This window comes from Leptinotarsa decemlineata, unplaced genomic scaffold (assembly GCF_025532065.1).
Source record: "Leptinotarsa decemlineata unplaced genomic scaffold, Ldec_3_MD MMD2_tig00026299_RagTag_RagTag, whole genome shotgun sequence".
NCBI classification, from domain to species: domain Eukaryota; kingdom Metazoa; phylum Arthropoda; class Insecta; order Coleoptera; family Chrysomelidae; genus Leptinotarsa; species Leptinotarsa decemlineata.
The window spans coordinates 10,591,550-10,606,271 of record NW_027412676.1 but is presented as its reverse complement, the minus strand read 5'-3'; the positions used below and the strand labels follow the sequence as shown (position 1 = coordinate 10,606,271).

General features: G+C 39.6%; 1 protein-coding gene across 1 annotated transcript in view; it reads left to right on the top strand.

Moving 5' to 3' along the window:
* The first annotated feature begins 10,520 nt into the window (after window positions 1-10,520).
* DNApol-epsilon255 (DNA polymerase epsilon catalytic subunit 1) overlaps window positions 10,521-14,722 on the top strand; it is a 49,812-nt gene continuing 45,610 nt past the window's right edge. Inside the window, exon 1 of the mRNA XM_023158925.2 lies at window positions 10,521-10,720. Within this exon, the coding sequence (XP_023014693.2) occupies window positions 10,638-10,720 (83 nt within the window). The 5' untranslated portion in view covers window positions 10,521-10,637. The remainder of the gene's footprint in view (window positions 10,721-14,722) is intronic.

The window sequence follows — 14,722 nt, the reverse complement described above, 5'->3', positions numbered from 1 at the left end:
CGATCTTACTATAAAAGAGCGAATTCCTTCGGCAGAGTAGAGTAGTAGTAAGAGAGTGTTCGAAGTCTCAAGCAAGCGAATATTCTAAGTGAATTATAATCAGTGCAGTAGTAGTGTATTAAGTAAATAAAAGTTGTCTAAGTATTATTAGTGTTGTTGTTTTAAAAAACGAACCCCATATAAATATCGTAACAGTGATGTCGGAAGTGGAATTTTACTGATAAATAAAAACAATAAATTGACATTTTAGTGAAAATTATAAGGCATTTATGGTGAATACGAGAAGTACATCGTACGATACGATGGAGGACCTGTTGCAATTTATTCAAAACCAATTTGCGGATGCGGAAAGACGACGACATGAGGAAAAAGAAGTCGAGAAAAAGCGACGACAGGAGGAAAAAGAAGTCGAGGAAAAGCGACGACAGGAAGAGGAAAGACGACGGCAGGAGGAAAAAGAATTAGAAAAGAAAAAACGAGAAGAGGCGCTCCAAAAAATTCTCGAAGAACAGAGAAGATCTCCAGAACATTCTAGAAAAACAAAAGAATGAATTAGAACAAATAGAAAAACAACGGAAAGCAGATTTCCAGAATGTTCGAGAACACCAAGACAAGTTCTTCCAGCACATGCTTCATAAAACCAAAATACGAATGGAAGAACTAAAAGAAAATTTAAAAGGAGAACTGAAGGAAAGCGTCATGAAAATCGACGACGAGGTTAAAAGAGAAGTGCATACAGTATGAGAGGAGATGATAGGACTAGAAAAGAAAGTCGAAAAACAGATAGCGCTTCTCAAAAATCAAGATCGCCGAGACAGGGTTGCCACATCTACAATTTCCGTAAAACCACCGACTTTTAATGGACAGTCGTCTTGGTCCATGTACTGCCGCCAATTCGAGACTGCGGCAACGACGAATGGATGGGGTGAAGAAGAGAAAGCTACAGCACTTATCGTAGCTCTGAGAGGGCCAGCCTTGGGTATGTTGCAAACGATACCCAACGAACAACAGAGTAAATACGAGGATCTGATATCTGCACTAGAGTTACGGTGTGGCGATCAACACAGAGAACAGCTGTATCGGGCCCAAATGAAGACGCGCACACAAAAATCAAGTGAGAGTCTTCAAGAATTCGAAGCCGATGTGAGACGCCTGATTCAGCTGGCTTATCCAGAAGCACCTGGAGATTTCAAGGAACATCTAGCGGTGGAGTTATTTGTAGATGGTTTAAGAGACCTATAGAGACCCAGAAATCCAAAGAACTTTGCGATTGATATACTTTAAGAGGAGTAGCGACGCCTTGGTACGTTCGTTAGAAGTAGAGGCGACCTTCAATTTCATGCTTCGAATAGTCACTGGTGAAAACGCACCTATTCGAGGAGAAGCTGAAATAACACTGATTCTTGGGCGACTCACCATTATTGATACAGTGTACGTTGCAGACATAGAAGATGAATTCATACTAGGAATGGATTTGATCAGTGAGTGTGGCTTTTCATTCGACAACGAAGAGAAGATTATGAAGTTTGGTGGAGAGGAATTTGTCCTTACCACTCCAGCAGAAAGGACAATACCTGTGAAACTGCGCTTAGTGAATACTGCGAGAATTCCTGGTTTTTCGGAGAAAGTAGTTTACGCTATCGCTGATGAAGACACCGGTAGCTATGTTGGAATAGTCCAGTCATGTGATGAATACCCCAGCAAATTAGTTTTTGCACGAGCCTTAGTAAAAACGAAACAAATCATCCCTGTGAGAGTTGTCAATGTGTATCCTGAAGCAGTAACCGTTAAAGAAGGTGATGTCATAGGAACCTGTGAACCAGTCACATGGGTGGCGAACTGTGATTCAAACGACCACCAGGAAATAAAGGCAGCCTCTAAAAGTGTTATGATAACTCTTGAAAAATCACTTAAACACTTATCAGGAGAATAACTCAAAACCGTCAAAAACTTCATAAAGAACGAAAGTGATATATTTGATTCGACAATATTCGGAAGAACTAACTTGGTTAAACACAGAATTGATACTGGCCAAGCCCACCCGATTCGACAACCCTCAAGGAGAGTTCCGTTTGCCAAACAGCAAGAGGTGGAAGAGCTTGTTGGCAAGATGATGAGAGATGGTGTGATTGGTCTCCAAGAAGGATGGATCTACAAGATTCTGTGTAGATTACAGGAAATTGAACGATGTTACTAAGAAAGATAGCTACCCTTTACCAAGAATAGACGACACATTAACAACTTTGGCAGCTTCACGTTGGTTCTCAACACTAGACCTGAAGAGTGGATATTGGCAAGTAGGCATACATGAGGATGATAAGGAGAAGACATCATTTTCGACTGGGAGCGGACTTTACCAGTTCACCGTTATGCCGTTTGGATTGTGCAATGCTCCAGCCACATTCGAAAGACTGATGGAGCTGGTCCTGCGAGGGCTTACTTGGAAAACTTGCCTCGTATACCTCGACGATGTTTGGGTCATGGGAAAGATATTTGAAGAACATCTGTATAATTTGCGAGAAGTCTTTCAACGATTCAGGAATGCCAACCTCAAACTGAAACTTCAGAAATGCTCACTGCCAGAAAGAAGTGGATTTTCTAGGTCACAGAGTGTCATCAGACGGCATCCAAACAGACGAAAGAAAGATACAGGCAATCAGAAACTGGCCGAGACCTAAAGATAAACATGAAGTGAGGAGCTTCCTAGATCTCTGCACCTACTATCGTCGGTTCGTGGAAGGATTTGCAGATAATGCGGCACCTCTTCATAAGTTGACAGAAGACCGAGTCAAATTCGTCCGGTCCAACGAAAGTGAACGAGCATTTGGGAAACTGAAAGTTGCTCTATGTTCCAGCCCCATTTTAAAATTCCCACGTCGACGAGGCCTGTTCGTCCTGGACACAGATGCCAGTAATAATAGTATAGGAGCCGTACTATCACAAGAACAGGGCGGTCAGGAAAAAGTAATTGAGTTCTTCAGCAAAGTACTGACCAAGCCAGAAAGGAATTGTTGCGTAACCAGAAAGGAACTACTGGTAATAATCAAGGCTGTAGATCACTTCCACAAATATCTGTATGGAAGAGAGTTCCTTATCAGAACAGATCATGCAGCTCTGAAGTGGTTACTCGAAATGAAGACTCCTAAAGGACAAGTAGCAAGGTGGATTGAGAAGCTGAACCAGTATCACTTCAAGATAAAACATCGACCAGGACGACTGCATAATAACGCAGATGCCTTGTCCAGAAGACCTTGTTCGGATGTTTGTAAACACTGTGAGCGAATTGAACGACGCGAAAGAATCAACCAAGTGAGATTGATGGCACACGATAATTGGACCACAGCAAAAATGAGACAAGATCAAGAGGGTGATCCAAACGTTGCAGAATTTTTAAAATGGAAGGAAAGTGGAGCAGAAAGACCCACCTGGAAGGACATCTCTGATCGATCACCAACGTTCAAGGCATTGTGGGCACAATGGAATTCCTTGATTGTTGAGAATGGTCTACTGAAGAGGGCTTGGGAATCGGCCGATGGCAAGAAAGTGATTTTCCAACTGGTTGTGCCTATGTCAAGAATAAGTGGCGTCTTGGAAGAGATCCATGGTGGTAAATCGGGAGGACATCTAGGAGTTAACAAGACCTTGGATAAAATACGACAAAGGTTTTACTGGGTTCAGTGTCAAGAAGACGTAGAGCGATGGTGCCGAAGATGCCCAAGATGCGAAGCCAGCAAAGGTCCAAGAACAAGATCCAAAGGTGAGATGAAATAATACAACGTTGGTGCTCCCTTCGAACGGATCGCCATCGATGTAGCCGGACCATTTCCGATGACGAATGATGGCAACAAATACATCCTAGTTGCCATGGACTACTTCAGTAAATGGGTTGAAGCTTACGCCTTGCCTAATCAAGAAGCATCCACAGTTGCAAGAGCTCTGGTGGATAACATGTTTGCAAGGTTTGGTATGCCAATGGAGTTACATTCCGATCAAGGAAGAAATTTTGAGTCGAATCTATTCAAGAAAGTCTGTGAATTGATGGGAATTAGCAAGACCAGAACAACTGCCCTCCACCCACAGTCTGATGGCATGGTCGAGAGGTTCAACAGGACTATGGAAGAACATCTTTCCAAAGTAGTAGAAGAGCATCAAAAAGACTGGGATCGACATCTTCAACTATTCTTGATGGCCTACCGAGCAGCCGTGCACGATTCCACAAAGCTCACCCCAGCCAGCATCATATTCGGAAGAGATCTTCGCTTGCCCTGTGACTTGGTGTTCGGATCACCAATTGCTGAAAATAAAGAGGTGCAAGATTACGCAGACGAACTGCGAGATAGCTTGACAAGGATCCATGAAATTGCTAGAAGAAGATTAAAGATGACTAGTGACAGGATGAAGGCTCGATACGATCTCAAGTCAAATACTGGTGGATTCAAAGAAGGAGATCGAGTGTGGCTTACAACCCTCGTCGTAGAAAAGGAATTTCCCCCAAATTAACACCATCTTGGGAAGGACCCTACATGATAGTAAAGAGAATAAATAACATGGTGTATAGGATTCAACGTAGCCCCAGAGCAAAAATGAAGGTCGTTCACCTAGAAAGACTCAAACGATACAATGGGGACAATGACATATTGTTTGATCGAGACGATCAAATTTGAGAGGGGGATAATGTTACAAAATCCCTAACGCCGCAGCTGACTACAGTCACCCAATTCGACGAAGTGACCTCTATCTGAGCATGACGTCACACGCGCGTTGCCTCCCTAGGCGGTAACTGGAAAAGTCTCGAAAAGAATTCCAACGTCGATCCTGAGAGCGAATCATCGCGATGGATATGGAATTTCTAGAAATTCTAGATGCATCGATCTTACTATAAAAGAGCGAGTTCCTTCGGCATAGTAGAGTAGTAGTAAGAGAGTGTTCGAAGTCTCAAGCAAGCGAGTATTCTAAGTGAATTATAATCAGTGCAGTAGTTAAAAAAAAGTCTAAGTATTATTGGTGTTGTTGTTTTAAAAAACGAACCCCAAGTAAATATCGTAACAATATAAATATTTCCATTCCAATATTCACATAAAAATGAAATTTGTTTCAATGCATACAAACCAGGAGACATGAATAAACACTGTTGATTAATTGCCAATGGAAAAAAGTATTTAATTTCATTATAGAATAATGTTGGTCAGGAAATAAGGAATTCAAAGGCTCCAAGGTCAAAAATGTCCTGGAGTGATGGCGGAGAGGTCATTGGGTTCGGTACTAACAGGACAAAGGTGTTTTGAATCAAGAAGGTCCTTGATTTAAACAAGCTTACTGTTGAATTCGTCATATGTGAAAATTTGATCACCAATTACTTGAGAAATATGAGTTTTCATTGATTTAATTTCAGCTTCTCACAATCCGCTAAAATAGGGACTAGAAGGTGAAATAATTTCAATGTTATATATTCCTGGTCTGCAGCGTTTTGCATACAATCAAAAATATACCGAGCAGTGCCTTCAATATCGATTGCGTTATCACTATGAATGCAGGACTGTGATCATGAATCCATAACCACTCAAACTGTATTCTCTAATTGAATTATATAAAACTAATTTCCCAATTACACCTGATGTAGTGTCGTTTATAACAGCTTCAACTGTAAAAATCTCAGAAATGCTCATAAAAGAATTCAAACCTATACTAATTTCAAGCCGCAATGTACTATAAATTAATGAATAATATTAAAAACGTAAGTCTTCCTGATGACGCTAAATCAATATCGTTAGATGTCCAAAATTTATTTCCTAGAATTCCGTCAACTGAAACAATAAGGGGGTCCTTTCAATGCATTACATTTCACCGATTTCACTGCAATTCGTTTAGTATAAAGTGTGTTTTGTCTTGGAAAAGACTCCTAGACTCAGGCGATAACCATGGGAAGATTAAAATCTTCTCCGGTCAGAAAAGTGAAAATCTCTGGAAGGGAGATTGACTGGCAAGCGCGGGTGAAGTATTTCGGTCTTCTAATAGACCGTAGGCTCACTTGGAACCCGCACATCATGTGCGTTAAAACAAAGATAGAGGGTCGGATAGTCAGGTTGTACCCTCTGATCAACAGGAAATCCAAAATGAGCCTCAACAATACGATGTTCAAGCCTGTCATCATGTATGCTTCAGGCGTCTGGGGAAAAGCGGCTACATATAATGTCTCCACTCTGGAGAGATTGCAAAATAAGTTAATAAGGATGATTGTGAATGCTCCTTGGTTCGTGCGGAATGAAGCCATCTGCAGATATTTGCAGCTACCTTCCATTCAGCAGTCCATTCAGTCGAGGAATCAGCGAGTTTTTGATTGCGCAGAAATTCATGAAAACCCATTAGTTAGGGAAGCTATGGATTATACTGTAGACGACCCCTCCCTATATAGAAGGCCCCGGCACTCTGTCGAATGAGGTCCCTGTGTCCTCCGTTAACCCCAGCAAAACTGTGTTAATCCCTTTCACCAAGAGAAGGAAATAAGACGATCTAACGCCCCTTTCCCTCAATGTTGTGGTCATTCCATTTGGAACGGAGGTGAAATATCTTGGAATTGTCCTTGATAAAAGACTCACCTAGAACGCTCACTTGGAAAAAGTTTTACACAAAGCCAGACTGTCTCTATGGACATGTCGAACGACAATGTGGTAAAACTTGGGGTTTAGGTCCCAAACAAATCCATTGGATTTTTGTGATGATTGTCAGACCAATGATCACTTATGGTGCAATTGCTTGGTGGCCGAAGGCTTTACAGAAAACGGCCCAAGCGAAGCTCTCTGGCTTACAGAGACAAGCTTGTCTGGCTCTTAGTGGTGCCACCAGTACCACACCGTCAGCGGCCATGGAGATTCTTATAGATCTACCTCCTCTCCACATTTTGCTGGAGAGAGAGGCTAGATGGACAGCATATAGACTTGTGCACATTGCCAATTGCACAAATCAATTCAATGCAGAGTGCAACAGACTGTTGGTTGACATTGGAAGTCACAGCATTCTGGAAATGACCTCTGACTTTATGCCTCCAACTGTCAACTACGAACTGCCTTATAAAGTACTATTCCCGAGTAGAGAGGACTGGATCCTGCGGGAGAAGGAAATATTAAGAGCAGATAGTTGTTGGTTCACAGATGCATCAAAAACACCTTCCGGTTCTGGTGCAGGTGTTTTCAGTCGCAGACTTAGGACAGAGTAATCTACCAGCCTAGGAAATTATGCGATTGTATTATAAGCAGAAATTTACGCTATTGAATAGTGTGCGGAGAGATTGGATAAATCCAACCTCACAAGTCAATAAAAATATTCTAGGACAGTCAAGCGGTTTTGGAAGTTCTTGGCTCTTACCGAGCAACGTCTAAATTGGTAGCAAACTGCCAAAAAAAGACTCTCCTCGATAGGAAGACTTAACAGATTGTCTCTGATCTGGATTTCTGGCCATACTGGCCTGGAAGGCAATGAAACTGCTGACTCTCTTGCAAAGGAGGGTGCAGCAAGCGGCTTCATTGGACCAGAACCTGTCATTGGCATCGCTTTGGGCTTTGCCAAACCAACATTGAACACCTGGATGGCAAAAAGATTTATGGACTTCTGGCAGAATCTTCCAGGATTGCCTCACTCCAAGGCGTTTATTCACTCTTAGAAGATTGATTCCAAACAGTTGTTGGACTACAGTTGGGATGAACTACGATGTCTAACAGGCCTTCTTACAGGTCACCGTCATTTGAATCATCACATGCAGAGACTTGGACTGACGGAAGACAGAGTGTGTGTTGCCTCTGTCTGGAAAATGATGAAACTGCAGAGCATATACTTTGTGCCTGCCCCGCTGGGGACCGAATCAGCTTCTCTGAGTTCGGCAGATCCGTACTCTCAATATCTGACCTGAAAAACCACTCACCATACAAACTAATCTGCTTCGTTAAGAAGCTGGGTTTATTATTTGGCCGAGTGTGAATAGGTGTGAGCCGCAATAAACTCTTATGGGTTGCAGTGGAGGGTCGAATAGACCCACTCACTTTAGACCTACCTATCTACCTAAGTCCGTTAAAAGATGAACAATCTTTTTATCCATCCCACCCCAGCCAGGTAGGGATACACCGCGAAGGGCAGCACTGATGTCTGAGGACACTCATGCCGTCATCTCATCATCACCTCCATCAGTTATGACCCATTTGACCCTCTGACAAACATCAGTCAAAAGGGTAAGGGAGCCAAGCTCCAACCTGTCCAAAATCAAGATGGCTGTCACGTTGCCATTTTTATTCGCCAAAACAAGTTTCAAGCATAAAAATAAAGGACCAAGAAAACAATAGTCCAGGAGAAATAGTCAAAAGTGATACGAAGATGATTTTTGTCTAAATAATTGATGTTTCCGGTAAAAAAAATTCCAACCCCCAGAAATGAATTTCGACCAGATTTAATATTTTCGAAAAGTTTTCAATCCCCTCGTTCGTGTATGGCAGGTCGGCAAAAATTCTTGTAGGTCAGGCTTCGCAGATGAGATTCTCGACCAGGTTAATCATGAAAAATTTTACATTGCGCAAAATTGAAAATAAACTTTGCAGATAGCCAGAAATCATTGCAGGTTGGGCCTCCCAGATAAGAATCTAAAACCGAGTTATTTATTTTCCACAATAAAGGTCCAATCCTATCCATCGGGTTGGAAAAAAATTAAGATTTTTATGAGATTGAAAATAAACCTTTCAAGTCGGCTGAAATTCTTGCAGTTCCGGTCTTTCAGATATGAATCTTGAAAATGATTAATCTAGTAGACTTTCTCATCTGGGAAGTCTGACCTGCAAGAATTTCTGTCAACATGCATGATTTATAGCGAGCCGCCCCGGTTCCGCACGGGTGCAATGCTGATACTAATTGTACATATAAACGCGTGCAATCGCTGCTAATCATAAAGTGCTATAGGGCGAAGCGCCCCACCCCACCTATGCGTCCGCCTATTGGGTCGAGTGCTCTGAGGTGAAATCTGCGTGCAGAACATCCCATCTCGTTTATCCACCCCCGCTCCTCCGGAGCAGTCCTCAACTTACTGACGGGCACTTCAGCAAGATTGACATCTGACCTTTTTTGTTCGAAAGTCAGTCTCTAGGTGCTTTTACTTCCTGATCTGGCCTTCGAAGCGCTATTTATAGGCACGCGCCGCCGGCCCCAACGCTGCAACCGCTATGTCCCTGCATTTGAATCTGTAATATCTTCGAAAATATTCAATTGAATTACATGCTGTAAAGGACCATATTGATCTATATTAAATGCACAATGTATTTAAGGTACTTAATTGGCTGAGGATTAATTCTGTATTGCTTAAAATCGCTTCGTATATAAAAGTAGAGAATTAAAAATGCTTATTGTGGGTTATCCCTGAGAGGTAGATATATACCATTATCGCGGACATTTTTGTAAACCTTTTTGAGGTGTTCAATACTGTAGTAAATTATTTTGATCTATCGCGTAGGGTTCAGCCAGCGTTTGCAATGTAACCGCAAAAAGGGTTTATTTACGACACCACATCAGAAACCTCTGAAATTATCAGTATTTCTCTACTTTATATCTACTATATTATGCATGTTATATACATATAAACCTTCCTCTTTATTCTCTCGATCTATTAAAAAACCCGCATAAAAATCCGTTGCGTAGTTTTAAAGCATACATAGGGACAGACAGCGGGAAGCGACTTTTATACAATGTAGTGATTTTATGAGAAATGTGAAATTTTTTTCGGTGCGAAAGATGGGGATAGATATTCCTTTCTGGAAAGCCCGACCTGCTAAAATTCCTAGCGACCTGTAAGGATGTGAGAAATCTGGAAAGGATGAAATAATCCAGCAGATTGCGCTTCAATAGGGGTTTTCCCCTCTGAACTTCTTCACAACTCTTTTCGGTGGGCGGGCCCTACTTGGTCATTGGAACCTTCGTCATCTTGGCCTCCTGACTATTCCAACACTTCTATGACTCACGATTGCTTGTAAGAAGGAGAAAATGTTCCTGGTTATTCAGGCAAAGCTTTTCGTATTGGAAATGCTCATAGAAAAATTATCTACATTCTCTTAAATTCAGAATGTGGTTTCCGATGTCCAGCGATTCATCAATAATTCCACCTCGTGCGAAGGAGGGTTTCGCAATTTGGTCACAACTGGAGGAAAGCACATTAACATCGGTATCTGAATATTGCAAATCGATACAAAATAAAATATTTTCAGAAAAGATCAAGGTAAAAAGAGTAATAATAATGAATCATAATCAAATTCAAATGACAGGTAATGACAAAACAAATGAAAATGTATTATAATTGAATACATTCACTTGGAAGTAACAACAACACCATAACAACTCTGTCGACGACAATTTAACATCCTTGAGAGGTTTGCACCGCCACCTTGCGACAATGGTTACTTCGAATGTGGCCAACACATCAAATGAATAGGTACCAATAATATAATAAAAAAAAAATGAAACCAAATTTTATTTATAAAGGCGGGATTATTTCATTCAAAGGAAAGTATAGGTTATGTACGGTTATATTCTCAGTTTATTGTTTATGGCTATAATTGATTTTATAACTTTTGAAAAATAATATTCAAGTGTCTTGTATAACGTGCTCAAAAATGGTGTTTCAAAATACGGGTAAATATAGAGCCGAAAAAGCTGAAAAGTCTGAAACAACTACTGGCGATTTTTCTGTTAATAGGTAAATTATGTTTCCATTCTCCTTCCAAAATATTTTGAAAATGATATTCAGTGTCAGATCAAGGGCGCCCTTACAATATTTTTTGGGGTTATCAAAAATTTTTCAAAACAGTGTATAAGATGCAACGTGGGAACTTTTTAAAAAAATGAATTCCAATTTTGAAAATTTGTTGTCAGAGTATTGGGTTCTGATGTTAAAATTCGTGCTTCAAACGGACGTGTATTCTCATAGATTAAATTATACAATGCTGAATGATGACTTCTTGAATAAATTGATTCTGGCCAAACTTTCTTACCTTGATACCTACAGTAGTATTTATAATAATAATAATGCTTTTATTGCAAAACGATCATCACAGGACACAGCAAACGTCAGGTACAGGTTAAAAAAGGAAGTCAAAATACAGTGAAGGCACTGTCAAGATGTCTAGTTTAGAAAGTTTGTCCTACATGAAGTATTACGACTCAATCCTAATATACATCTCATAATTTTCTTTTGTGTTATGAATATTCTTCGTGAGCTTGATGAAGAGCCCCAAAATATGATTCCATAGGAAATAATTGACTGAACATGAGCATAGTAATATGTTCGCAAACAGCTGACTGATACTTGGTCCTGTAGATATCGTATAACTCCACAGATGGAGTTCAGCCTACTATTCAAGATGTTTATGTGTGAATCCCAGCTGAGGGTTGGATCTAGTGTAACGCCCAGGAATTTTATATGATCTGATATTGGAATCGATTTTCAGTTAAGTTTCACAAGTGGGGATTCTTCAAAGTTATTTCTTTTACTGAATGTTATTAGTCCCGTTTTTCCAACATTCAACTTAAGCGTGTTTCCTTCACACCACATTCTCATGCTTTGTGCGACAGTTGAAGCTTTTGTTGAGAGCTCCAACATATTATTTCCTATAACAACAACCGATGTGTCATCAGCAAACTGATATATACTACCAAGTTTCAATGCATGAGACATTTCATTCACATATAATAAGAAGAGTAGGGGTCCAAGAATTGACCCTTGGGGCACCCCTTGCATGATATTAGCTTAGTCTTAAATATGGACTGGTCTATTTTTGAAGCTAATCGAGATGTCAACTACTTATCTCATTTTATAACAAACACCTTCAGACAGCTGATCGTTGATATTTTTCCTCTGAAAAAATGCTGTGAAAAAGTTAGGAAATCTCCAGTAAATTGGTTTGATGATTCTTTGAGGGAAAAAAGAGACAAACTCTCCACTCTCAAAGCTATTTCAGAGGTCAGCAAAAAACCTGTCGACATTGCTGTCTTCAGGAGTTTCAAGAAAGATTATAATAAACAATTAAAAAACAGCAAAAGATTAGCTTATGACAATTTCATTTCGTCAGCTAAGAATAAGTGTAAAGCGTCATGGAAAATTGTAAATTTCGAAAGAAATAAAAATAAAAATGCAAGCAACCTCCAAGATGACTCCTTGTCTGCTGAGACTTTCAATGAATTTTTTGTTGAAATTGCCGCAAACATAATAAAGTCAATTCCTGCAACGTCGGACACGGTACTCTTAAACTATCGTAATTTCCCTACCCCAATCAGTTCATTCTTTCTATCTCCGGTCACAGAACATGAAGTCCTAACTACCATAAATAGTCTAAACAACTCAGGTTGCTTGGATTCTTACGAACTGAACAGCTTCGTCATCAAGGAAGTAGCTGATATAATTGTAAAGCATATCACCTCCCTCATAAATCTGATTTTCTTGTCCGGTATCTACCTGGATGCTTTCAAAATATAAAAAGTCTTATCTCTTCATAAAAAAGGGAACCTTTCGGATACGAATAATTATCGACCAATAACTATCATCTCTTCTTCAGTAAAATAATCGAGACTCTCCTGAAACAGCGTTTATACAACTATTTTGAACAAAACAGGTTTTTTACCCACTCAGAATTCGGATTCAGAAGATAGAGATCAACATCGCAAGCTGTTCTCAAGGTGGTGAGTGATGTGGTCGAGGGCCTTGAGGAGGGCAAGATAACCGCCATCACACTCTGCGACCTATCTAAGGCGTTTGATTGCATCTCTCACTCTATTCTTCAGGATAAGCTGCAGTTCTATGGAATAAGAGGTGTAGCTTTACCGCTCATTGCCTCATATTTAACAAATCGTTTACAAGCTGTCACATATAACAGCTGTACATCTAATTATAAACCTATCAAACATGGAGTGCCCCAGGGCTCAGTCCTCGGCCCTCTATTGTTCATCATTTACATCAATGATCTACCTAATTTTTTACATCCCTATAAGTCAGTTTTATTTGCTGACGATACTACGCTCATTTTTTCAGGTGACACCTTGCCAGATTTGCAACAGTCTGTAAAAATTTCACTCTCAAGTGCTGAAACGTGGTTTTCATTAAATAAACCAAAACTGAATAATGAAAAAACAAATAATCTCACCTTTTGTTTGTCTAGCACTATGTCGAGTGATAACAGTGTGAAATTGTTAGGCATAAACATAGATAGTAAATTATCTTGGCAAAATCATACGGATGACCTACGAGGTAAATTGGCCAGCTCAATTTTTTTGCTCCGTCCACTGAAGTCAATTACAAGTTTTCCAACACTCAAAAATGTATATTTTTCATTATTTCACTCTGTCATTACTTATGGGATTGTACTCTGGGGGAACGCCTCTAGTGCTGTAGATATTTTCCGACTTCAAAAAAAAGCAATCAGGATACTTGCCAATGTGAGTTTTCGTTATCACTGCCAGCCCCTTTTTACACAATTACGCATATTGCCTTTGCCTTCATTATTCATTTTCTCGGTTCTGCTCGAGATCCACAAAAATCGAATGTGTCTGCGCAAACAATCCGATATTCACAATCATTATACCAGAGCTGCAGGCAATATTCGTACTGATCGTTTTCGCTTAACCATATCACAGAAAAACTCTCTAAATTATAATCTTTACAACCTGTTACCGCAGGAATACAAAATCCTATCAAACAATAAATTCAAGAAGCGCTTAAAAGAATTTTTACTAACTAATTGTTTTTATTCTGTCAGTGATTTCATGGAGCATTTTCGACATCGCTAGTGTATTTCTATGGAATGCACTCGCCACTGCGACATTTTACAATAGCTAGTAGTAGTGTACTATATTTTAAAATTTTATTTTATCTTATTTTGTTTCTCTATGTGTTGTAATCTTTTTAGATATTATTTGGACTTACTACAAACATTATGTAATGTAAAGTAGTCAATAAACTTTCATTCATTCATTCATTCATTTGTCCTATGGCTCATCTTGATATAGTGAAGAATCATTAATCTTTCTTAATGATCCCAATACAAAAACTATCGTAATAAATAAAAAAGAATTCTAAATTTTTTCGAGTAACACTTATCATCAATTCTGTTATAAGTTTGCACAACTTGTCTCTAGACAAATCACTTCATGAAATGGAAATGGTGTCACTTTGCAGAACAAGAATTGAGCCAATGTTGACAAATGGCGTGGGAAAATAGAAAAGTATGGAAATTGTAATCGAATGCGAATCTTTTCTTTATTTTGGCTGATAAGCTCATGGGTGTAAATTATATGTCAAGTGTCAATTACTGGTAACTTTAACTTGGCAGTGGTTCGCTCACATTTTTTTTTCGTTTGTTGAAAGCTTACAAAGTAAGCACTATTTTGAATCACAAGAAATAAAATACTTTTCTCCAAATTTTCGGAAACTTTCACGAGAAAATTTCCTCTCGAAATCATTGATGTGTATCAGAAAATTCAAGTGAAAGTGTACTGTTAGATATAAATAGATACCAGTTTTAGAGTTAGCAATTAGTTTTCTTCATCTCCTGAACATGCCATACAGCTCATGCCACATTGGATATTTTGCACGAGCAATTTGAGGGCATGGTCATCTCACATGAAGGTGATGTGAACTGGCCACCGAGATCGTTAGACCCCGTTAGACTTTTCATTATGGGGTTTTCTTGTGTCGTAGGTGTATGTG